At 42.8% G+C, this 27,567-nt stretch overlaps 1 protein-coding gene across 1 annotated transcript in view; it reads right to left on the minus strand.

The window, feature by feature from the left end:
* Positions 1–2,541: 2,541 nt before the first annotated feature.
* Positions 2,542–27,567, minus strand: part of LOC126263379 (uncharacterized) — a 90,521-nt gene continuing 65,495 nt past the window's right edge. The window contains exons 6-7 of the mRNA XM_049960471.1: positions 6,665–6,947; positions 2,542–3,345 (exon numbers count right to left, since the gene is read on the minus strand). Of these exons, the coding sequence (XP_049816428.1) occupies positions 3,185–3,345; positions 6,665–6,947 (444 nt within the window). The 3' untranslated portion in view covers positions 2,542–3,184. The remainder of the gene's footprint in view (positions 3,346–6,664; positions 6,948–27,567) is intronic.

Raw genomic sequence — 27,567 nt, forward strand, 5'->3', positions numbered from 1 at the left:
GATGTTTAGATACTCTTGTCACTCCCATTGAAGCATCTCTCTCCCTAATCTTGTCCTTGTTCACGAGGACAATGCAAATAGTGGAAGAAGAGGGATTGTATGTGCGTGCTAAATCAGCAATGCTCATACAACGTACACGTTTTTCAGTGATTTTACATTTCATTTCTAAGGTCGTCTTCTTGCTGCTTTATCTTCAGGGACTTTTCTGCGAAGGTTATTAAAATTTGTACACAAAAAAAAAATGTGTGGACAGAAGTTCAGAAAAATGCGTGATCACAAGCAGCTCTAGGTGGTAGCAGAAAGAGACTGCAGTATGTACTAAAGACATTGTTTATATGCCGCTGCCGACAATTACACGTTTTCACACTGTTGAACATTAACACTGTTAATTACCTTAACACCACCAACAAAATTCCATGTTTAATAGAGATTGAAGGGAATGATATGGAATCTTCAATGACAACTATAGTTTTTTTTATTTTTAGATAATGTTTTTAATTGATATTACTGGTATGTTGGGCTTTGGCACATGGAAAAACTGACAAATTATTTAAACCTCAGTTTTTCATACCAGTATATGTAATTTCTGTCAAATATCAGGCACACAAGGGAGGCAGTAGATAGCAGGTTTGTTAAAGTATTTTCACTTTTCACCGTATTTACTGCTACAGTGAATAAAAGTGGGAAAATTCCATGGAAGAGGAAGTTGGAGGGCTACTCTTTGTTAAAAACATTCACCAGAATGATAGCCAAATTCTGCAGCCCTGAAATTTCAAACAAGACAGTTATAGATTGAAAAAAAAAATTGGCGATAATTTGTGGGCCTGAAATTTCTTTCATCATAGTTTTCTGGTAACAGTTTATTTTCTGATTCCAACCCCAACAGCATCTGTTGACTTTCTCACCTACGTAACTTTAAGAGACACATATATTGTCTACTGTGTCATCTACTATTATGTTACCAAGAGAGGTGTCAGTGGATGCAGCAGCATTTTTGAACATGAGCCTATGATGGCCTCTATAAAACATTAATTCACTAGTCTCTTGGCTGGATTAACTTTGAAATAATTTTTCATAAGGTGTACTTCTTTTGCACAATTATATGTATTTGTTTTTTGCAGTCAGTGTTATTTTCGTGTACGTATTTAAATTATTAACCGATATCATATGACATATGCACAACACTTCTGGTGTTTTTTAGTGTTGTAATATATACAGAAACACACTGAAAAGCTTGTAAATGTGTTGCAGAATAGGTTGTGCTGAGAAATAATGGTAAAAAGTGATATTGTGCACTATTTACAAGTTAATAAGGACTAGTTGCCAATCAGGCCATTGTGTACGCAAATTCAAGTGGCTTGCCAGAGACATTGTCACCAAATGTTTTCTTCGCTTGGTTCCCTAAAACTGAAAAAGGCAGAGATACAAGAATTGGATGTGGGGTTGGTAGTAAGGATTGAACTCGAGTCAAAGACAGAGCAGTCTCATGCACCATCATCTACACTATGAGAACAACTTGACACTAATTTTATCTGGCAGGTCACTTGAATTTGTGCATGGAATGGCTTAATTGAATAACTTAAATGCGAATTAACTTGTAATCAGCACAACACATCAAACTTTTTTTTTTACAATTATTTCTCTGCACAAGCAACCCTGCAACACCCTTACAAACTTTTCAGGCAGTTTCTGATTGCCCTGTATAATGTGTCATGTTTCTCTTACCTTTCTTGAATTAACGAATTTTATTGTACTGTTTTCCCATATTATAAATGGCTTGTCATATCTGAAAACTTATGCATAGTGCCATTCAAATAACAAAACTGCCACCACCGATGTGCAGATCACACATTAAGTAAGAATAAAATAGTGAAAGGAAACTTTTGTGAACTACGAGCACAATGAGAATGACAATTTATTTGTGTGTGACAATACTTTATTTTATAGGTACACAGAGAAACAGTATTCTCAGAAAAGTGACTAGTAACTGCACACTACACATACTACTGTTTCTAATTTTAGATCAGTATAAGAGATTACTTCAATACCTAAGCTGCCATGAAAAAAGATGGCTGCAAAAAAATTGCAGTTTCTTTTTTTCCCCTTAAACAGCACCTTAAATAAACGTGAGTCTTAACACTCCACTGAATGCTGAACTTCTCAGTCAGGTTAAATTTTGGTAATATATACTGTTATTTGAAAGCTATTAACCACGCATGAGATAACAGCACCTCAACACATCTGTGCTGACAATTTTCAATGTAAATGCTAACAGGATTTAACAACAGTATATTCCAATAAATTGTCTTACTGATAGTGGAATAAACCTGTTTGGAAAAGACAGGTATTTTATATTCATGTACGTATCTATAACAGTTCTAACCTGTCACAAATACAGCAGTATGATACTGGTACATAAAAAAGAGCCTTTTGACAACAGTTGCAAAATCTGAAGTAATCTTATGTACAAAGATGTCCATATTGCATCAGTTAAAGGGAAAACAAGCAACTAAAACCAGTTGTAGTAACTTAACATCTATGTGATCAGAACAGATACTCTTTTAATCATCACAGAATAATGTTTACAATTGTCTAAAGGTGTTTGGAAAGGTCTGATACCTTGGAATGCGTCTTTGCATCCTTTCTTTTTAGAATAAAAATCTGTTTCCAAAAGTGTTCAATTTCTTCTAAGATAGAACTTCTAACTCAATGATACATCACACACTTTGGAAGAGCGCTGTGTTATATCTTAATATTCTCAGTATCACAGGCAGAGCAAATACAAGTAATCATTTAAAGCTACCACATGTAAATGTAATATTATAACGTCAGAAAACAGCAACTAACAATATAACAAAAATTATATATTAAATGGAACTTACTGATTTGTATATTATCCACTGTACAGGTAAAGCACATATACTACAAAATTTCTGTTCAATATTTATCAAAAAAGGTCTTCCTGTACACAGTCACTTTTCTCTCTCTCTCTGCTTCAGAATACACAAGTTAAATACAACTTTTTCGAGCATAAAACAATGAGAGTAAGTTCTTCAGTCAAAGATAAAACTGTCTGTTTCATTCATCATAAGGACTAGCACCTCATATCAGTTCACAATTTGCAGCGTCAACTGACACAGGAAATGGCATTGAGTGTGGCATTACAGCAACACTACAAATGCTTTTACGCCAGAGGGCGCGGAAGTGATTCTCGTCGACGTTTTGGTATTCTGCGTCCAATATGAATCAGCATTTGTCCACTTTTAAAGTCCTTGAAAACAGCTATGGCTTCCTGATGGCTCAGACCATGTAACGGCTTGCCGTTGACAGCTAGAATCTCATCACCTGTAAGTGAGAAACAATTACAATACTACTATTTCCTGCAAAGACTTTCCAAAATACAATATTGAACCATGTTCAGTGATGGCATTTAATCGATACATAATGTCACAAATGATTCTAAGCATGAAGGGAACAGGAGTGTTAAACAATTAATGAAATGAAAGCTGTTTCCTTCACTGAAGCAAGCATCCACGTTGCAAACAAGGAGCTGAAATATTACTATGAAAGCTAAATTACTGGAGCTGGAATATTCCAGAAGTTATTTAGGAGTAGTTGTAGCTCTTAACATGGCTGCTAAACTAAAAATAGAAATACGTTCACCATTCTGCACTGCAAGATGTGACCATGAGTCTAGATCAGGGGCGGGCAGGAATTCTGCACGTGTGCGGTGCACATGCACGTGTGCAGTTAACAGGTGTTCTGCGTGCACACAGGGGCAAGCTGGTCACCCGCTTCTCTCCCCTCCCCAGCATACCGTCTCTCCGCTTCTTCCTCTGTAATGCGTTTTGTTTCCTGGCCTGCTTTATTGAATGAAGGAATAAGGGTAGTAGGAGTGCTTGAAAGTAATCATCGTTTGAAAGAGTACCTATTACCTACGATACGTTTTATTTAATTATCACAGGTGGAGTTTACAATACGTTTAATGTCTGGAACAAAATTTCTACATACAGACAAACGCAAAGAGTTACGCAAATTTTCATTACTGATGTTTGCTCTTAACCGAGACTTATTAATTTTCATAACAGAAAAAAATCTCTCACAAACGTATGTCGAGCCAAACATTGACATTATCTTCGCGGCTTCACGAAGGAGACGAGGAAACTTGCTGTGGAAAGTCGTGATAAAAATCTATGACACGTCTTGCCAAAAGGAACCTATCTCTCAGACGAGAATTACGCTGTAGACCTATTAATTCCATTTGCAAACTGGGATGATTATCATCTACAGAAACAGCAGATTGTCTGGAGAACTATTCAAACCCTTGGGATAGGTAAGATATATCCCCAAATCGCTTGAGAAATTCCTCTTTTATTGCACTAAGAACGGCAACATACTGAAATTTATTATAATGGCGTTCAATATTAAACTTCCGCTGACCAGCGAGAATACTGTCACATATTATAAATTTCCAATTTTCACGTTTTTGCACAGAGAAAAAATGATTCTCCCATTCCTTTTTAAAAGATAGCAAATCTCCAATTCTCCGTTTCCTTGATTCACTCTGCATTTTCCGGTTACTGAAATTCACTACGTAGTGGTCGCTTCGCTTCAACGTCCGCAGTTTAGCCTGGAACTACACTGCGGCAACCTGCCGGCTGTCGCCACTGCTCCGTTCGACGATTGCACGCGAGCAGCTCACGTGCAGCGCTGTGTGCTCATGAGCCGCGTGCAACGTTTGCCCGCCCCTGGTCTAGATGCTGATCAAGAATGGTGTAAATCTGTTTTCAGCCGACAATGTAAAAGTATTTTCCCTCATTTAAGACTTATAGTTCTGTTAACAACAATCTTAATAATTTTTGCTACATATCATCATTTTCACAAAAGTTTCTCGTTTATATTTAGACTTCTGTGTTCCTGCAATATGCCATTCAAAAACTGAAAATGAAGTAATGTTGGTTAGAGTTCAGTGCTCTCCTGATCACCAGGTCATTACAGATGATACATGTGCTTAGGCTGAACAGCGATGTGAGATGGCGTTATCCACTGCCATCTTCAAGAAACCATCTCAGCATTTGCCTACAGTAACATAGCGATACCACAACAATGGAAATGGGTCAATGCACCCACTGAAGAGTGCAATGGGAGAGTGATGTCATCAATATTTCACTCACTGCAGGGTGATAGTGGAGGTGCAATGATGCTCTCAACTTTGTATCCATGAAATGTGCAGTGTTAATGATTTTAGTAAGTACTGGAAAGTGCAATAATGATGAACATCAGACTGGAAATAAAACGAAGGAAGTGAAGTCCAAGAAGGAAATGGAGCTAATTCGCTAGGGAGACCATTAAAGGTATTGCTGAGACTAATGTTTTGATCCAACTGATCACTATTTGTACTGTCCAAAGTCCTCTAGGCACTGCAGTTTAATTCGTTGTGCACACTATTATAACCAGAAACTAGGAATTCCAGTTGCTTTGCACTGATCTTGCTCCTGAAAGCCGTACATTAGTAATGTACGGAGCATCACCAGTGAACGATGGACTGAGGCAGTGGTTGCAGGCCATAAGGCACATTTTCCCTTCCATGCAATAAAGTATTTCTGACATGTTTGTTGTTGTGGTCTTCAGTCCTGAGACTGGTTTGATGCAGCTCTCCATGCTACTCTATCCTGTGCAAGCTTCTTCATCTCCCAGTACCTACTGCAGCCTACATCATTCTGAATCTGCTTAGTGTATTCATCTCTTGGTCTCCCTATACGATTTTTACTCTCCACGCTGCCCTCCAGTACTAAACTGGTGATCCCTTGATGCCTCAGAACATGTCCTACCAACCGATCCCTTCTTCTCGTCAAATTGTGCCACAAACTCCTCTTCTCCCCAATTCTATTAAATACCTCCTCATTAGTTATGTGATCTACCTGTCTAATCTTCAGCATCCTTCTGAAGCACCACATTTCGAAAGCTTCTATTCTCTACTTGTCTTAACTATTTATCGTCCATGTTTCACTTCCGTACATGGCTACACTCCATACAAATACTTTCAGAAACGACTCCATGACACTTAAATCAATACTCGATGTTAACAATTTTCTCTTCTTCAGAAACACTTTCCTTGCCATTGCCAGTCTACGTTTTATATCCTCTCTACTTCGACCATCATCAGTTATTTTGCTCCCCAAATAGCAAAACTCCTTTACTACGTTAAGTGTCTCATTTCCTAATCTAATTCCCTCAGCATCACCCGACTTAATTCGACAACATTCAATTATCCTCGTTTTGCTTTTGTTGATGTTCATCTTATATCCTCCTTTCAAGACACTGTCCATTCCGTTCAACTGCTCCATGGATTTTAGTACCTACTCCGAATATATCTTTTGTTTCCTTTACTGCTTGCTCAATATACAGATTGAACAACATCGGGGAGAGGCTACAACCCTGTCTCACTCCCTTCCCAACCACTGCTTCCCTTTCATGTCCCTCGACTCTTATAACTGCCATCTGGTTTCTGTACAAATTGTAAATAGCCTTTCGCTCCCTGTATTTTACCCCTGCCACCTTCAGAATTTGAAAGAGGAGTATTTCTGATATATACCAGAAAAATTATGGGGGGAACTGATGTTAAGGTAGAGAATGAACATTGCTGTATCACACGTAATCATACCTTCCTTGAGCCTCCCGCTGTCTGCAGCTTGTCCATGAGGAAACACAGTCTTGACATAGATGCCCATGGAACCGCGTGGGGAATCGCGGCCGCCGACAATGCTGAACCCGAGCCCTTTGTGGCCCGGCCCCTTGGTGAAGGCAACAGTCAGGATGGTGAAGGAAGCCCCACGGCCGTGGCGTGGCAGCGTGCAGAAACGGCTCTCCTCCTCTCCGTCTGCTGCTCCCTCACCCTCCGCTTCCTCCTCCACCACTTCTGATATGCGCTCTCCTGTTGATGCTGCCTGTGGATAAAAGTCAAAGTGTGACTCTACCAACATCACGGAGTTTTGATAGGCATTGTTCAAGAGTAGCTATCTACATATATCTGATAAATTGGGTTATGTCCTCCAGCTAGCGGGTAAATGGGAGAGTCTTCCATCCCAAAGAGTTCAGTGAGGGAAATTACTTGCTGGAAAGTGATTATAAGAGGAACACTCAAAAAATGGCAGAGACCTGTATCCTGGCAGTTAGAAAGGCAAGTGTTATGGCTGGAGCAGCTATTTCGGCAGCTTCTGGGCAATCCTCTTGATGATCATTCTATACTACTGCTCTGCTACTAACTCTAGCTGCAGCTACTAGTGTGACAATGATGATGACCACTGCTGCACCAACACTGTGCCTTTTTCGGATTACATCGCGCCACAGAGCCATCATAGCTATACGGGGTGTTTCTGTAAGTGTGTGCAAAAATTTAACAGGACATAGAGGGTGCTCCAAGGAAGAATTTGAGATAGTGAACCTGGGGTGCGAGATGCCATCTTAAGGAGATAATAGGAATAAGATCACATTACTGTGTACTTTTTTATTTACATTAGTTACAGTTAACTGCCAATACCATCACTGACACAATGAGCGTACCACTTGTATCTTACAAAATGTGCAGAAACTGAGGGGCATCAAGTTCAGTGCAAGCATGACACTGGTAGACAAGGTTCTGATGCACCCTGACAAATATCCCACGTGTGTTTCGAATCACATAATAGGCAACTACAGCCGGTAGGTGTGGCCGAGCGGTTCTAAACGCTGCAGTCTGGAATCGCGCGACCGCTACGGTCATGGATGTGTGTGATATCCTTAGTTTAGTTAGGTTTAAGTAGTTCTAAGTTCTAGGGCACTGATGACCTCAGATGTTAAATCCCATAGTGCTTAGAGACAATAGGCAACTACAATTTTGACAACAAATTCCACCTCCGTATCCACTGGGGTCTCATACATAAGTTACTTTAGATAACCCCATAGCAAATACTGAAGCGGATTCAGGACAGGTAAAATCGCTGACCATGGATGGGACCTCCCTTCCAATCCAGAGACCAGGAAATACAGCACTGAGATGGTTGCGGACATCCACGCCGAAGTCAGGCGGTGCACCGTCATGTTGTATTCACATTCTCTAACGAAACAGCCAGGGGTATGTTCTCCAACAACTCAAATAGAACTCTTTGCCCGAACCTCAAGTACATGGGGCCAGTCAAACTTCCTAGTAATCAGGCTCGTCCTCTGTTTCCTTGCAGGAAATAAACGATGTAATGTAAATAAACAGCACAGTAGGTGTAAACTTGTACGCATGTTAGTTGTCAATAATCTGGAAAATAGTAATCCTAGACAAAGCAATAGACAAGTTTACTTCCATATATCCTTAAGCTGGCTTCTCTGGCCCCACAGGTTCCCTATCCAAATTGTTCAGTGGAGCATTCTCTAAGTCCTGTTACATTTTTGCACACCTTTACAAAAACATCCTATATAGAGTTTGACTCAATAACTTCCCAGAATATTGTGGACTGCTACACCACATACCATTAGACCCTCCTAAAAACATCCAAAGTTTCTGGATTTTGGAGCAGATACGCCTGGTGTTGTTCAGTACCTCACTTTTGTATTTTAACGTCTCTTCACCCTAACCCACGAAGCTACTGCCCTGCCTATGTAGCTGTTCTTAATATTCTCTATGACCCAAGAAAATGCTGCGAGTTTTTGAAGAGGCACCTTAAGCATGCACAACTTCCTTTTTAAGTTCAAGGTGTCGTTACTGAAGATCACGGTGAAATATGTGGTTAGTCACACTAGTGGTGGTGGTGGTTAGTGTTTAACGTCCCGTCGACAACGAGGTCATTAGAGACGGAGCGCAAGCTCGGGTTAGGGAAGGATTGGGAAGGAAATCGGCCGTGCCCTATCAAAGGAAGCCTCCCGGCATTTGCCTGAAACGATTTAGGGAAATCACGGAAAACCTAAATCAGGAAGGCCGGAGACGGGATTGAACCGTCGTCCTTCCGAATGCGAGTCCAGTGTGCTAACCACTGCGCCACCTCGCTCGGCAGTCACACTAAATAATGTGATAAAAGAATTTAGTGGATTACCTGCTTCTTGAAGGGGCCTGACGCATTTAAATTAGCAGCACGATGGCAACTGTCCTCCGTTATCTTACTAAGCAATTTAACTTCTTATGTATTTGATGGTGGTTTGTGGAGCACTCAACATCGTGATCATCAGCGTCCATACAACTTGCCAATCTTTCCATTTCCAATCTCGCCACTTCCCGAAATGATGATGAGGACAACTCAGTCCTCGGACGGAGAAAATCTCTGACCCGGCCGGAATTCAAACCTGGGACCCCGTGATACGTAGGCAGCAACGCAAGCCACTGGACCACGAGCTGCGGACTTCTTACGTATTTGTATTATGGCATGTGAGATAAAACGTCGTGGCACAATGAGCTACTTCACTAAAGGCAGGTAAAGAAAAGATGTTGCAAGCCACGCATAGCATTTCTACCTGATGTGCCACAAGCCAGTGTCACTAATCGCATCGACGACAGGAAAAAAAAGTTTGATAACATGAAAAGGTGCCATATGTTCAAACATTGTTGAAAAATTGTTATTAGCTATTAGGAAAGACGAGTATGTACAAGAACGAAAAAGGTAATAATAAGAATGGAAGACAAAAAATAAGCTCTCGGAATTAAAGCGGCGTAAGGCACCCTGTACACCGAACAAGCAACGACGGAAATAAGGGAAAGGTTCAGGAGTGGGATTAAAATTCACAGACAGCAAATCATGGAAGGATTAAAGTAATGACCAATTGCAGAAAAGAAATTGGCGACAACTTAACATCGAGACTGGGGACAGATGAAGTGAAGGAATTTCATTCACCTATATTTAAGAATGCACCATCTTCAGGCGTCTCCAAGATGACGAAAATTTTGTGTGGCTCGATGGCCAGTTTCAAGTCTCTCCATTGCAACCCACTTCGATGACCTGTGTGTCCCTAATCCATCCCATTTATCCAACTGTGGAAAGAAGAGCTACAATTTTATCGCAAGACCACTAGACCATGTCCTTTATGTAAACTGGGTAATATGAATGAATCTTCATAACACACCTCGACAGAGGGCGCAATTACAACGATGTCCGCTTCGGCATTCTTACACTGATCAGCCAAAACATTACGACCACCGCCCACAGAGAATTTGGATGCCTCCTAGGGGCTTTGCGGGCACGTGACGCGGTAACGCAAGTACAGGGCTATTACAAATGATTGAAGCGATTTCATAAATTCACTGTAACTCCATTCATTGACATATGGTCACGACACACTACAGATACGTAGAAAAACTCATAAAGTTTTGTTCGGCTGAAGCCGCACTTCAGGTTTCTGCCGCCAGAGCGCTCGAGAGCGCAGTGAGACAAAATGGCGACAGCAGCCGAAAAAGTGTATGTCATGCTTGAAATGCACTCACATCAGTCAGTCATAACAGTGCAACGACACTTCAGGACCAAGTTCAACAAAGATCCACCAACTGCTAACTCCACTCGGCGATGGTATGCGCAGTTTAAAGCTTCTGGATGCCTCTGTAAGGGGAAATCAACGGGTCGGCCTGCAGTGAGCGAAGAAACGGTTGAACGCGTGCGGGCAAGTTTCACGCGTAGCCCGCGGAAATCGACGAATAAAGCAAGCAGGGAGCTAAACGTACCACAGCCGACGGTTTGGAAAATCTTACGGAAAAGGCGAAAGCAGAAGCCTTACCGTTTACAATTGCTACAAGCCCTGACACCCGATGACAAAGTCAAACGCTTTGAATTTTCGGCGCGGTTGCAACAGCTCATGGAAGAGGATGCGTTCAGTGCGAAACTCGTTTTCAGTGATGAAGCAACATTTTTTCTTATTGGTGAAGTGAACAGACACAATGAGCGAATCTGGGCGGTAGAGAATGCTCACGCATTCGTGCAGCAAATTCGCAATTCACCAAAAGTTAACGTGTTTTGTGCAATCTCACGGTTTAAAGTTTGCGGCCCCTTTTTCTTCTGCGAAAAAAACGTTACAGGACACGTGTATCTGGACATGCTGGAAAATTGGCTCATGCCACAACTGGAGACCGACAGCGCCGATTTCATCTTTCAACAGCATGGTGCTCCACCGCACTTCCATCATGATGTTCGGCATTTCTTAAACAGCAGATTGGAAAACCGATGGATCGGTCGTGGTGGAGATCATGATCAGCAATTCATGTCATGGCCTCCACGCTCTCCCGAGTTAACCCCATGCGATTTCTTTCTGTGGGGTTATGTGAAAGATTCAGTGTTTAAACCTCCTCTACCAAGAAACGTGCCAGAAATGCGAGCTCGCATCAACGATGCTTTCGAACTCATTGATGGGGACATGCTGCGCCGAGTGTGGGAGGAACTTGATTATCGGCTTGATGTCTGCCGAATCACTAAAGGGGCACATATCGAACATTTGTGAATGCCTAAAAAAACTTTTTGAGTTTTTGTATGTGTGTGCAAAGCATTGTGAAAATATCTCAAATAATAAAGTTATTGTAGAGCTGTGAAATCGCTTCTATCATTTGTAATAACCCTGTATGTAAGCGGGGCAGACACGGGCAGGGGATCACCTTAGCGAAGATTATGGGCAACATATGGGGAAATCCATTGAGTAAAGCGACTTTCACAAAGGGCAGATTATTTATTAAGCACAGCCTGTGAACGAGTATCTCGAAAACGGCGAAGCTGGTATAATGTTCACGTCCTACTATCGTGGGCATCTACGGAAACAGGTGGGGCAGTGAGGCTACCACTAGGCGCTACATGGTTGGACGTTCACGACGTTTCAAAGAACGTGGGCTGCGGAGGCTTGTCTGCTCTGTACAGTAGGATAGATAGTGATCTGTGGCATCTCTGCCGAAAGCACGTAATACTGGTGAACAAGCAGGTGTTTCGGAGCACACCGCTCATCGTACACTGCTGAACATGCAGACCACACCTACGTGTTCACATGTTGATCCAATGACATTGTCAATTACGATTGCAGTGGACACGAGACTGTCGGGATTCGACCGTCGATCAATGGAAACGCGTCGGCTCTTAGGGTGAATCACATTTCTGCAACACATACGCCATCATCGGGGTGAACGGCAGCTCGAAACGTGCAGCGCGCCAAGGACACAAGCTGGTGGGAGTAGCATTATGCTATGGGAGACATTCTTCTGCGCTTGCGTGGGAACTGTGGCGTAGTCGAAGGCACGCTGTCAGTTGGTTCAAATGGCTCTGAGCACTATGGGACTTAACATCTATGGTCATCAGTCCCCTAGAACTTAGAACTACTTAAACCTAACTAACCTAAGGACATCACACACATCCATGCCCGAGGCAGGATTCGAATCTGCGACCGTAGCAGTCGCGCGGCTCCGGACTGAGCGCCTAGAACCGCTAGACCACCGCGGCCGGCGCTGACAGTTGACGGCAAGTCATCTTTCAGCAGTATAAGTCTCCGAATCTCGGAGCCAGAGACGTGCTACAGTGGTTTGAGGAGCATTATAGTGAACTCACGTTATGTCTCGGCGATCAAATTCGCCTGATGTAAATCCTATGGAACCCATATGTGTTGCTACTGGGCGCCATCACCGCGTACTCAAATCAAATGTCCATTATTTACGCGAATTACATGACCTGTGAATACACGTCTAATGCCACATACCTCCACGAGCAAACCAGCAAACTGAATGAGATTTTCACTCTGCAGCGGAGTGTGCGCTGATATGAAACTTTCTGGCAGATTAAAACTGTGTGCCCGACCGAGACTCGAACTCGGGACCTTTGCCTTTCGCGGGCAAGTGCTCTACCATCTGAGCTACCGAAGCACGACTCACGCCCGGTCCTCACAACTTTACTTCTGCCAGTATCTCGTCTCCTACCTTCCAAACTTTACAGAAGCTCTCCTGCGAAACTTGCAGAACTAGCACTCCTGAAAGAAAGGATACTGCGGAGACATGGCTTAGCCACAGCCTGGGGGATGTTTCCAGAATGAGATTTTCACTCTGCAGCGGAGTGTGCGCTGATATGAAACTTCCTGGCAGATCAAAACTGTGTGCCCGACCGAGACTCGAACTCGGGACCTTTGCCTTTCGCGGGCAAGTGCTCTACCATCTGAGCTACCGAAGCTGTGAGGACCGGGCGTGAGTCGTGCTTCGGTAGCTCAGATGGTAGAGCACTTGCCCGCGAAAGGCAAAGGTCCCGAGTTCGAGTCTCGGTCGGGCACACAGTTTTAATCTGCCAGAAGTTTCAAACCAGCAAACTGTTGGATCCCTGATACGGAGAATCAGTGATGTCTTTCGTTCCAAAGACGGACAAGTAAGATATTAAGCAGGTGGTCATAACGTTTTGGATCATCAATGCATCTCCCGAAGGGCTCACGTGCATAGGAGGCATCATTCCGCTATCTGCTAAGCCATATGGCTGATGCTGCTACGAATTATTGTCTATTATAGACTGTCCAGTGGACTGCAAGGTATATAGCGGTATAAAACTTCTGTGGGAAGGCACTAAAGGGGCTAGACATCCGCCTCTCAGGGTACTCGACTGCATGAGGGAAGAAGAGCGTTCTGTTACGCGTGTTTTATCTACATCGATTTGACATTGCTCACTATCGAGATGTGTTACGACGGTTACACAGTTTTCTGCATGATTACCCGGCTTAACATGGAGGGGCCTGAAGATGGTGCACTGTAGCGCGGAATTCGATAGCAAATTAAGCAGAACCTTTCAATATAGACGAAGGATTCATTCATACCTGAAGCATTCGTTCATACCAAAAGAATTCGTTCATAACTAAATACAAACAGAGTAACAGCTGGTGTCGTCCGGTCTACCTGAAGATCAATTTACGAAGTAAAGCAATTCCCTACGTGGCATGGAAAATAACGCATCATGGATGAAGAAAGGAAGATATACGATGTCCGTTCAAAAAAATCCGGAAAAATCGAAATTTCGGACAATGGTTGTTGGAAGGAAGCGCAGCTGGCAACCCTGCACACGCCTATGTTTAATGTGTAACTGCCGGAAGTTCCATTGTTGCATGTCTATTAGTTATCGTTCAGAGCTGTGTTGAGTATAAAGTTGTGTCGCACAGTTTGCATTACAATTTGTGTGAAACTCAGGAAAATCTCTACAGAGACACACCAAATGATGCAGAAAGCCTACGGTGATGAGTAATTACGCCGTACACGGTGTCACGAATAGTTCACACGGTTTAAAAATGGCCGGACGGAAGTTAAAGCAATCTGAGAAGAGCTTTTGGATTGTGCAAATGAGAACGAGGTGTTCCTTAACATAATCATAATTGCTGATGAGACTTGCTTCTACGGTTATGATGTTGAGACCAAGGTTCAATCTTCACAATGGGTCGGGAAAGATAAATATTCTAAAAAAATAAAAGAGAGAGAGAAGCAGCAGAGGTCAGGTCAAGTGTCAGAGCCATCGGGACGTGTAGCAACGCCTGCGAGAAAATGTGAGAAGGAAACGGCCTGAAATTTGATAATTCATGGTCCTTGCATCACGATAACGCACCCGCGCCGCACATTCATTTCTGTTGCTGCGTGACAATGCACAAAAAATGAAATCACTGTGCTGCATCATCCACCGTATTCTCCACATCTGGCCCCTGCGGACTTCTTTTTTTTTTATTTACAAATTTGAAATCTTCGCTGAAAGGACGAAGATTTGCAACCACAGGCGAGATTAAAACAAGAATTCGCAGATGGCGCTAAGTGCGATCCAGCAAGAGGCGTACTAAGACTGCTTTCGGAAGTGGAAATGGTGTTGGGAGCGGTGTATAAGTTGTGGAGAAGAATACTTCGGAGGTCATGCCCAATTGAAAGGTAAGCGTAGAAAATTTTTGTGAACAAACTTCCGAAATTTTCTGAGCAGGCCTAGTAAACGCAAACTAGCAAAGGTGTTGAAAACTGAGTAGACTTACAGGAAATATAGATGTTCTCCTAAGAACTGGGAGGAAAGAAATACATGGAAAACACAAACTAAAAGCTACAGGATGCTAGGACATGCATTAAGACATCAGAAAATAACTTCCACGGTATTAGAGGAAGATTTCAGTAGCAAGTGCAAAGAAAATCATTTTATGTTATAACGAATGTTAATTCAATTCTTTGATTCAACGATCTGAAATTACATCCACATATGATTACATCCAGGATATGAAATAACGCCAGAAATAAAGACAGGATATGAAATAACGCCAGAAATAAAGACTAAGTTCTGGCCCTACACAGGCCAATCGGGCCCCACCGACCGCTGTTGCGTGGGACGTCATCAGATGTGGTGTGGAAGGCAAGAAGTCAAAACACGACTCTCTCTGTCGGCCTCGTGTTTCTCAACCTCAGGATCGCTACTACTACTTGGTCGAGTAGCTCTTCAGTTGACCATACGAGGCTGAGTGCATCCTGCACCAGTCCTCCCACCAAGGAAAGATTCCTGGCAGTGCCGGGAAGCGAACCTGGTTCCTCCGCACGGCAGTCAGCTGAGCTGACCACTCAGCAATGGAGGTGGGCAAATAATGCTAGGAAACGCCCTGAAAATAAGTTATTCGGTCTCCCACAATGTTAGGTTGGAACTGAAATTTTAAAAATCCGAAATAGGTAAAAAAAAGTCTGGAATGATTGAGAAAATCCTGCTGGACATTAAAATTATTACCACTGGAGGTGAAGAAACAGAATGAACTTTTTAAAAGGCTTATTTATCTTTAATGCCATCTATAACATATAATGAAATAACAGGGTGTATACGTGGACAACGAAAAAAAATTCCCGGATTTTTCCCGGATTTCCCGGTTAAAAATACACTTTCTCCCGGATGAAAATACACTTTTTTCGTGTTAAGTGACAGTATACTCTTCCTCGGCACTGTAAAACTCATCAGTCCTATGATTTTATATGCGGGTGTAGAATTACCCGGCACTTTAGAAAACGAAACTCTGAGGGAGGAAAACACGTTTTGAAAGACCTTTGATGTGCAGCAACATGTACGCTGCATATTTTCGTATTACGAAGGTATAAATTTGAATTCCACCAGACACTGCATGTTACTTTCCGAAACATTGAACTCGAGATTGCGATGCGCTTTTGTAAGACAGTCATGGCTCCTGTCACATGATCTCGCCAGCTGATGGCAGCGTAAGACACATGATGTAGTGAGCCAATAGCAAGATCACTCTTAAGTAGAGCGAACACACAAATAAGAAAAGTTAATGGTTTAAATTAATATACACAGCATTCACATATAATATTGGTCTCTAAGATTAATAAGCTGGAAGAGTAGCTAAGCTTCCACATATAATGTTAATCTTTTTTGCGCATGTTACACTTTAAGATACACCACACAAATGTGCTAGTAAAACGACGTAATGTCTGATCTTTTGGGCTCGAAATTCTTCTAAATGGTCGTCCTCAAAGAGTTGATTTTTAAATGAGACTCCGGTCACAGGTTCGAATCCTGCCTCGGGCATGGATGTGTGTAATGTCCTTAGGTTAGTTAGGTTTCAATAGTTCTGAGTTCTAGGGGACTGATGACCTCAGAAGTTAAGTCCCATAGTGCTCAGAGCCATTTGAACCATTTTAAATGAGAGTCAAACGCTTTGTGATTTAAGAAATTCATCGTACATTCTCGCACATAGTTCATCTCGCATAAAAGGAAATCTGCTTTGAATGTAACGCTTTTCAAACCACTATTCGCAATATTTTCCCGCGACCTGTTAGAAATAGTTTCGTTTCAGCAGTTGCAAGAGAGCGCCAGATAGCAGGCGTCACCGCGCTTGCGCAGCTACGATGACGCAGGAAGCCGATATGTTCGCACGTGTAAAACATACAAGATCTTACGTATGGCATAAAAGAAACAAGACATCAGATGTTACTTCAAGAGCGTCGGAATGTCGTGAACCATACTAAAACGCATAATTCGGCTTAAAATGCACATTCGTATGTAAAGTTTCTTGGATTACCATACTGTATTATTTCATGTTTGGTTCTTTATTATGGCATAATTCCATAAGTGCACTTGAAATGCAGCGAACAGTTGAAACTAGCCAATAGTGTGAAATTAAACACTTCGTTTCAAATAAATTGACTGCCTCAGCAGAAAAGATTAACTTTAAGCCAAATCTCTTTACCAAACCGGCAAAAATAACTTCATTGTTCTGTCAGAAAGGTGGAAATAAAATCTGAAACTAGTAACATATTTTAGCCTTCCGTAATTATGTGAACGTATTTTAATTCATCTGACAGATCCCGGCCACAAAAATCCGTTTTGTTATCATTTAACGTGAGAGCAATAAACGAAGAGGAAACAACAAAATCACTGAACATAATATTAAACACAGGTGACGTGGACGCTCCCCACCTCAACTCAGACTGCTCTGTGCATCAGCCCCGGATATACTATATTTCCGAACCGAGGCAATATTAAGCAGTGGCGCCCAGCCACACTTCTGTAACCAGAAGCGGGAGAAGGTACTACTCATACGCGACTCAACTGCGCATGCTCAGGAGCCCGCCCGCAACAGCTCAAACGAACCTAATTTAAACAGTTGTCACGTCACGCTCATCGGAGGCAGTTTGTTGTTATAAAGCACTGCGGAGTATTCCTAAAGCCTTTGACACATTTTGCTGTTGGCAGACGCTTGTATGAGCACTGTTTTGTTGTTGTATACGGCAACACCGACTCAAAGGAAGGCCTCGGAGCTTGTTGGTGACGTCACGTCAGCTAGGCACGGCGAACGCCAGGTCTGTTGCAAGCAAAAACGCCTGGGCGTGCTTATCACTGTAAATCTCTTATTTTTGGACAAAATGTTTGGTATTGTTTTGGATTCTGCAGTTTTTTTTGAAAGATTTTCTTACTATCTTAGAGCTACAAATGAAGATCATAGTTCTGTATTACTGAATCCTGTCGAAACAAACGTAGATCAGTATGAGAAGACGCTTTGCCCCATTGCAAGCTTCGGAAATTTTACATTCAAGTAACTATATTTACTTGATCCATTTTGCTATCGAAACTTACCCCAACCCCCTTTCAATGAAATCGTTTCTTTTATTTATTTATTTATTTATTTTCGTTTGACATCGTCACTGGAAATGTGTAAATGTCCAACTGTTGCCAGTCATTAGATTACAGTCGTTTTCAACGAAAGGAATTCTTAACAGGAAACAAAATAGCTTCCTACATCTAAAATAATGCTGAGCATAAACTTTTTTAAACGTGCACATTAGAAACGATAAATATTGCCCTCTTGTAACTGAAAGGAGAAACTTTATAAGATAGAAAAAAATTTATTTGATAAAACAAGTATCTCTCTTTTGCCTCGTCTTCTGTCCTCCACCCCCTCCCCCAACGTGTACTATCGCAAGATATTTCATTAACAATCAGTGCTCCTCACCCCATAGTCAACCCAGATACCTAAAGAAGAGCACCAATATGTTTACAGTTTCTTGTAAAAGCAACCCAGTACAAACGTAACTTCCTCAGATTTACAAATAAGGTAAAGAAGCACGAATTCTGTTGCTGCTGGACCATGACGTTGTTTTTGTATGTCAATCCTTAGAACAGGTGGAAATTTAAGTTCAGGAGTACACTATTTGTTAAGAAGTGTAATGAATTGCACAATTAATTGATTGCAGAAATCTCTCAGAACAATGTGTGTGTGTTGGTCAACTACCGCCAATAGTTTAACATTTCCCTGTGTCAGGGAGGGAGACACCACCATTATGAGTATGCCTGCAACAGACCTGGCGTTCGCCGTGCCTAGCTGACGTGACGTCACGAACAAGCGCCGAGGCCTTCCTTTGAGTCGGTGTTGATACGGTGCATTTCCTTTGCAACTTAAGTTTTATTTTCCTTTTCTTTTTTCTCTCGTTCATGTTTTGTTGCTGCAGTATTATTCTGCAGTAGCGGGATACAGTAATATCCTTTGTTAGAGTATTGGTTCTCACCACTCAAAATCACAAAAACTGAAAGCTAAAACAATGAAAAATTCCCGGATCTCCCGGTTGTCCCGGGTCCTATACACCCTGAATAATAAACAGCCAGCTGCATAAAAGAAATTTAATGTCTATACCGGTTACGGGCACCTAGTGCCCTTCTTCAGACGATTATGCCTATCGCATTATTTGATAGTGTTAACAATAAATAATGCGATAGGTACAACCTTCTATAGATGCTCGAAACTGATAAAGTAATTAAATTTCTTTTATGTAACCTGTTGCCTATTATTTCATGATATACGACTACAGTTGTTAAGGATCGATAAAATACCATCTGTAACACTTCGCTTATAAAACTTGTTCTTGTTAACAGTTATTGCATTACTTGCACGACTTCTATTTTTTAATGTCGACTGGAATAAATGAAGCTGGACAAAATGTGTACTAAATGTTACAGATTTTGGGCTAGTTAATGCAGCCCAGGACATAAAATATATAGACCCATGTGAAAAATACCTTAAAATCATCCTCAAGTTTATCAGTAGCATCAACTTTCAGCAGCCTAGGTCTGGATTAAGGTCTCTCCAGTTCAGAAGCATGCCAACTGGAATGCTGAATTCGTAGCTTTATGTACGGTATAATTTCGGGTGAACAGAATGACAGCTAAGAAATCCCAAGCTATTAGCGACTGGCAGAACTGTACTGTTGTTCGTGTCTCTCGGCAATATTAACTACGCAATTTAGTGATGTCACACACTGCTTTCCTGATATGAAGACGTTGATGCATGCATGACAGAAAGTCGCGGAGGGCCGCCTCGTATCAATCAGACGACTTGTGACCCAAGACAAAGGGAATGGGTCCTGTAGAGAATCGACGTCATCGGCATGTGTACGCTGTACTGTTCGGGCTGTGCTTCGGAGCAGATGGTATTCGGCAGACAGTGCCAAAGCGGGCACAAAACCAACTTCGGAGCACTTCCTGCTTTTCGAGCGGGACAGATACGTGCTCGCGCATCCGCTCGGTGGGCGGTTGACAGCGAGTTCTGTGAAATGCCGACTCGGCAGCTTTAGCTTTTGCTGCGAGGAGATATGGTAACACCCACACTCGTTACAGCGCTTCTAAGCTCTGGAAACACTCAGATTTCATCAGCCGAAACTCTTGCTTCTAGCTAAATAGCTAATAGCGCGGTGGAGGTATATGAACTGCGAATATTTCATGCATCAGGTACAGATTTTTTTATATGAAACTAGTTCAACACCTTCAGTTTGAAGAAAAGTTTTGCTTTCCATAAGTGTGTTATCAAATAGAGCTTCCGATAATCTGTTATGAAGCATGGAAAGTTGGGGGAAGAGTATTTAATTTCTTCTACTGTAATAGCTCATTTCGCGATCTTGAAATGAAATGGAAACGCCACGTCCTTCAAGACGGATATAGGCAGAGTCTTTTGGGTCAGATTCTGAAATGTAGTGAACGAATTAAAAGACAGAGAAGATTAATATTAACTTTCCGTAGACCAATGATTCTCGAGCTGTGGGGTGCAACCCCCAAGTGAGGCCAATCGCGTGCAAGGGGGGGGGGGGGGGTATATCAATTTAAAAAAATTCTTAGTAACAAAGAAGATGCCATCATTGACCTCCACTGAATTTCCTCTCAGTCTGTCGTCATTACGCCAGGCGCTGTCGACGATACTGAAACGGCGGTCATATTTTACACATTGTTTGAAATCATTGGGCGAGCTGGGCGGCTGCACTGTGGCTGTGTCGTCAACTATCGGGCGCAATGTATGCTTTGGATAGTGTATCTCTACATCTTCTTACAGACTTTCAAACTTCGCGAGGAAGACTGGACTGCAGTATGAATCGCTTCGTTGTAGTGCCAAATATGAAGACACCAGTGATCCATCAACTGGCGGAGCGGAGGGAGATACTCCAAAGACGAAAACGAGAAGGTATAAGGAGAATTATTTATTGCTAGGCTTCCTGTAAACTACATCAAGAGTGAAGAACGTCCGTAGTGTGTAATTTGTTTAAACATTTTAGCTGTTGGTAGCTTTAAGCCTAACAAGTCAAGGAGACATCTTGAAACCAAATACGTTGAATTAACAGGAAACCCGGAAGAATTTTTTGTCGGGAACTAAATGTTTTATTGTGTACCCGGAAGAACTTTGTTAAAACGACGAATGTGACTTTCAAGATCCTTTTAGACCCTCACCAGACTACGCATAGTATTCCTAAATGCAAGAAACCACACACGGTAGCAGGAACTGTGGTTTCACCAGCAACGATTGAAATTGTATAAAAAATATTTTTGACACATTTACTCAACATTAGTACAGTATTCCTATATCTAATGACACAGCGTGCAGAAGCAGTTAACCGATAAAATATGCAACAACTATTTTGCACTTTAAGTGGTGAAGCTACTGGTATTCATAAAGACGCGCATTTGATTGCTTACGTTCGTTTCGTTGATGAGTTTAACATTCGAGAGGAATTGCTTTTCTTTGAGCCGATACTGAAAACAGCAACAGCCCAATCATAATCAGTACTTCATTTTATTCAAAACGGGATATCATGGAATAGGTGCATTGGAGTATGCAGTGATGGAGCCCGCTTGGGATTGCTGGTACCTCGTCGGGGCACACTAAGATGGGGGCGTAGAGATGAAGTAAAAAGTTTATTTAATATAATCACTTTTTATTTAGAATACAATTACACGAAACTTGTTGCGGCAGAAGCAGTTGATACATCATATTTTTCAGAAGATTTAACGTTTTTCAGCAAGTACTTTTTCCCTCTTACGTGTTTATAACACTCCATGCAAGTCAACTTGTAGTTAAAACTGACGATGTAAGATTGAGTCCACAGTTCCTGGCAGCAGTCGATTTCTTTCATCAGGCCACTGGGCCGGCATCAGCGGAAATACTCTTTCCGCAGTGGCGTTGTGTAGGGGAGTAGAAAACAAATACTCGCATGATTTTTATTTTCAGTTGGCTTTTGCGTTCAGGATTTTCGGTTTCATTAAGAAAGTAAATCTAGCTTTCTTCCAAAGAATGTTTAGACTTCCGTTCTTCCGAGCCATACTTATTTTCTAAAAGAAATAGCCCGTTTCTCTAAGTAATCAAACGCTTGGTATAGAAAACCATTGTCTCTTCCTCACATTTCAAAATCAAATTAATTACTTCCTGGTTAGGGTTCTCATTCTTTGATTTGTTCACTTTAATCTTGGTTTGTATGCCAATAAAACTGGTAGTCTTCCTTTCATTCAGACATCTTTGGGTGTCGATTAACCCATTTCTTATTTCAACTATCGAGACTTCATTTTTTTCCACGTGTTTCTGTATTTCTTTCAAACAGAGCCGAGTTTGACTGCAGAAACATTCATTAAATTTCACTGATCGGACTACTGAAAATATCTGAAATTATTTTAGATGGCTTCTCTTCAGCGTCAAAAAATTGTTTTTATGGAATCCAAAGCTTGCACCAGCATTGTAGTGCGTCGTCAGATCCGCCTCATATCGCCACATCTTGCTTTACAGGGACGGCAAGCCTCCGACCTCGATGTTCTGTGATGCGCGGACGTCCAGCATCTTGTCGCCTACCCGTGTTTCACCGTTCCTCAGCCACGGATCCTCACGGCAGTAACACGCAAACAGGCAACCGTCTTCGCCGTTCCCGGAATCCTCGTTCCCACGCGCCGGGTCGTAATGATCTGCACTTTTTCACATTGGCGTTTATGTCAGTGGATTTCGCCATTTGGCGCTCGTATCGTCGCTGGAATGATTCCCCATTCGTATTTGTTCCACCTTTCTTACCTCTTACCGAGCGAGGTTGCGCAGTGCGCTCGCATTCGGGCGGATGACGGTTCAAACCCGCGTCCGGCCATCCTGATTCAGGTTTTCCGTGCTCTCTCTAAACTGCTTCAGGCAAATGCCGGGATTGTTCCTTTGAAAGGGCACGGCTGACTTCCTTCCCCAATCCGATGGGACCGATGACTTCACTGTTTGGTCCCCTCCGCCAAACCAACCAACCAACCTTACCGCTTAACATGGTGGCATTTGTTTTGGCAGGGGGTACTGGTCATAATGTCTCGTTATCATCTACCCTTCTAAAAGTCCCCCATCAGGTACCAGTCTTTAGTATGTCGGCTGATCTAACACCTGTCATTCCAAGTGTCCAGTTAGGCGCTGTATGTGACTTTGTTGACTTCAGCAATTAACCTGAAAACAATCACTAATGAAACACCTTACCAATGCACATAGCGCAGCACACGGAAGCGACGGCAGACAAGCATCTGTACACAGAATGTGGATCCAGTTTCGGAGTCGTCCAGAAGTACTCATTATCGGGTTCAGATTATCCAGGTACTCTACCTATCTGGTCCTGAAAATGAAAGACGTGATAAGATATGACCGCTCGCGTATTTAACCCAGGTACTACCGAAACGTTGTGAGAGGAAGAGGGCGGAGGCAATCTCCTGGGTGCAGAAAGAACTGGGGATGTGAGGTACCTCTACAGTCTCAGAGCCCACTGACCTCCTCAAAAAAATGGTTCAAATGGCTTTGAGCACTATGGGACACTATGTGTTAGAAATTGAGAATATATCTTGCTTGTTTCTATCGAATTACTGGCTGGAGACTGAATTAATGGTTCAAAAATGGTTCAAATGGCTCTGAGCACTACGGGACTCAACATCTGAGGTCATAAGTCCCCTAGAACTTAGTACTACTTAAATCTAACTAACCTAACGACATCACACACATCCATGCCCGAGGCAGGATTCGAACCTGCGACCGTAGCAGCAGCGCGGTTCCGGTCTGAAGCGCCTAGAACCGCTCGGCCACAGCGGCCGGCAACTGTGTAAAATACGAGGCCGTGCTGAAAAGTAGTCTCCGAATTTCTTATCTGAAAACTCTTAAAGCATTCGAAATAAAACAAACGTCATTAACATTCTACATCTTTATTTCTCAGCATAGTCACCCTGGTGACGAACACATTTCTCCCAAAGAGAGACCAAGTTGTTGATACCGTGAGTGCGTGTCCCACAAATTGCAATATTCCACACAGTCAATCAATTTGATGAGATATTTCCTGCCAAATATGCACGCAATTATCAAAAATGCTCAATATTTTCGAGGAACAGAAGGGTTATGGGATCGATGCAATAAGAATTTGCTCTAGTTTTGGAAACGTACGAAAATCGGATGAGGTCAAGTTGGGACAGTATGGAGGATAATCGATGACAATGAACCCAAGGCGTCGGACTGTCGCACCTGTCGCAGCGCTCGTCTGTGGCCTGGCACTGTCGTGCTGAAGAAGAGGATGCTTCACGCTTGGGCGAACTCTTCGAATTCGTGCTTTCAGTTTCTGAGGCTCTCTCAGTACACCGACATAGTTACGTTACCCGCCGCCGAAGCCTTCGAATGGCTGAGGATTGCAACTTGCGTCAGTGAAGCACGAAAGACGACCGAGTAATATCCACGACGTGTAATACCTAAACCGATTGTGAGGACGGAATAAAAAATTCGAACGCATTACTTTTCAGCATGCTCTCATATTATCGTATTTACCTGTTTACCAATAACAAAAGTTATACTGATTTTTAACTGCTTAACTTCCTAACAACATTTTTTAAATTCCTTATTTTCTCTTAAATTTATTACGCAAAATGATTATATTACACTACTGGCCGTTAAAATTGCTACACCACGAAGATGACGTGCTACAGACGCGAAATTTAACCGACAGGAAGAAGATGCTGTGATATGCAAATAATTAGCTTTTCAGAGCATTCGCACAAGGTTGGCGCCGCTGGCGACACCTACAACGTGCTGACATGTGGAAAGTTTCCAACCAATTTCTCATGCACAAACAGCATTTGACCGGCGTTGCCTAGTGAAACGTTGTTGTGATGCCTCGTGTAAGGAGGAGAAATGCGTACCATCACTTTGATAAAGGTCGGATTATAGCCTATCGCGATTGCGGTTTATCGTATCGCGACATTGCTGCTCGTGTTGGTCGAGATCCAATTACTGTTAGCAGAATATGGAATCGGTGGGTTCAGGAGGGTAATACGGAACGCAGTGCTGGATCCCAACAGCCTCGTATCACTAGCAGTCGAGATGGCAGATATCCTATCCGCATGGCTGTAACGGATCGTGCAGCCACGTCTCGACCCCTGAGTCAACAGATGGGGACGTTTGCAAGACAACAACCATCTGCACGAGTTCGACGACGTTCGCAGCAGCATGGACTATCAGGTCGGAGACCAATGGCTGCGGTTACCCTTGACGCTGCATCACAGACTGGAGCGCCTGCGATGGTGTACTCAACGACGAACATGGGTGCACGAATGGCAAAACGTCATTTTTCCGGATGAATCAAGGTTCTGTTTACAGCATCATGATGGTCGCATCCGTGTTTGGCGAAATCGCGGTGAACGCTCATTGGAAGCGTGTATTCGTCATCGCCATACTGGCATATCACCCGGCGTGATGGTATGGGGTGCCATTGGCTTCACGTCTCGGTCACCTCTTGTTCGCATTGACGGCACTTTGAACAGTGGACGTTACATTTCAGATGTTTTAGGACCTGTGGACCCTTCATTCGATCCCTGCGAAACCCTACATTTCAGCAGGTCCTGTACGGGCCTTTCTGGATACAGAAAATGTTCGACTTCTTCCCTGGCCAGCACATTATCCAGATCTCTCACCAATTGAAAACGCCTGGTCAATGGTGGCCGAGCAACTGGCTCGTCACAATACGCCAGTCACTCTCTTGATGAACTGTGGTATCGTGCTGAAGCTGCATGGGTAGCTGTACCTGTACACGCCAACCAAGCTGTGTTTGACTCAATGCCCAGGCGTATCAAGGCCATTATTACGGCCAGAGGTGATTGTTCTGGGTATTGATTTCTCAGGATCTATGCACCCAAATTGCGTGAAAATGCAATCACATGTCAGTTCTAGTATAATATATTTGTCCAATGAATACCTGTTTATCATCTGCATTTCTTCTTGGTGTAGCAATTTTAATGGCCAGTAGTGTAAATCACGTCAACGTAATTTAAGAAGCAGTGCTATGCAACCATACTAATGGGAAACGTAATAAAAATGAAACAAATGTAAGCTACTAATGGCTAAAAAGAGAAAATCACGCTCTGGAATAGTGCGCTCTTCTCCCTTCAGGGTGGAGAACTGAAATGTCCTAAAAATAAAACAAAAATGTGGTTCAAAGCTAGGCATCAGGGTCAACCACTGGCCATACCTGGGGCGCCACGGTCCACGGCCCTTTATTTAGATGGCGCAGCCCTTATTCATGACTTCCTTCCCTCAGAGAAAGTGCACACCACTATGTGGGAGATGGGGGCCTTCCTTATAGCGAACCTCAGTAGAAGTCTACGCTACGGAGACACCTGTACCGAGGCAGCGTGAGGACCTCGCTATGTATGCCAAATCTACCGATCAGCATAACATGGAGATAAAGAAAAACAGCGGTGAAGTATAAAACAACGAAGTGAGATGGTCGATACACAAAGTAAAACGCTTGGATAACCTCTTTCGCTTAAGAGACTTGGCAAAGGAACAAAAACCGAGCGAACTTGTGGGAGACAGGATGCGCCGTAAAACAAGGAAAGTGAAACATATTTCTACCGCCCTCCACGAGGACAGTAACAGTTGCTGGCGCGGCGCCATAATCTTTACGGCAAGGGCTCTGCGCCCCGCTAAGAGTTAAGCTCCCTAATGTGGTCTCCCAACCGACGAGGGAGGAAAAAAAGGAAGGTGCCGTTTCCACCCGAGCGGGCGAGTTTTGCCAAGTTCTCCACGGGGGCTTATGGTAGAAGTGCGAACCACAATGTGAGCCAGCCCCGCTATAATGGAGGATTACGTCATCACGCTGTTGCGTGGGTAGCAAGTGCTCTCTCAGGGCTGCTTAGCAACGCGTACCTCCAACATAAAATGTCTACTTCCGTGGCAACAGCTTATTCCGGGATCTTGAAATGGAATGTAAATGTTATGTGCTTGAATACGGATACACGAAGAGCCTTTCGGGTCAGATCCTGAAATGACGTGAACGAATGAAAATAATAAGAAAAGATTAGTATTTAAGTTCCCTTAGACGATTCCATTAGAGGCAAAGTTCGGGCTCAGATTGAGAAGGAAATCGCCAGCGTCCTTTTTATAGAACGACCTCAGCACTGAACATCACTATTATCTGCGGAAAACAGTGTGTTACCTGGAAACTTGGCCGAATCTGTGGTAGAGGGTAGACACCCTTGCCTGCTGTTATTACTGTTTTGTACTTCACTCTTATTTCGTACTGGTTCCTTTCCTTGTTATAAGTGTACTTTACTTTTGTGGTTAGGATCTTTATTAAACACGACAATACAAAGACAATTTCACTTTCGATAATGAACAACATTTATGCGATTTTTACTTCCGTGTGTGACTTTGCTTTCTCGGAAGTGTGAGGCACAGGTTACGGCGCCTATATTGCGGCACATGGGTAGTCTTCCTTCTCCCCTACGGCTCCTCGCGCCATGTAGTCTACAATATCTGATCAAAAGTATCCGACAGCCCTCTGTAATGCGCAACAGACCATCAGAA

This window comes from Schistocerca nitens, chromosome 6 (genome assembly GCF_023898315.1).
Source record: "Schistocerca nitens isolate TAMUIC-IGC-003100 chromosome 6, iqSchNite1.1, whole genome shotgun sequence".
Classification (NCBI taxonomy): domain Eukaryota; kingdom Metazoa; phylum Arthropoda; class Insecta; order Orthoptera; family Acrididae; genus Schistocerca; species Schistocerca nitens.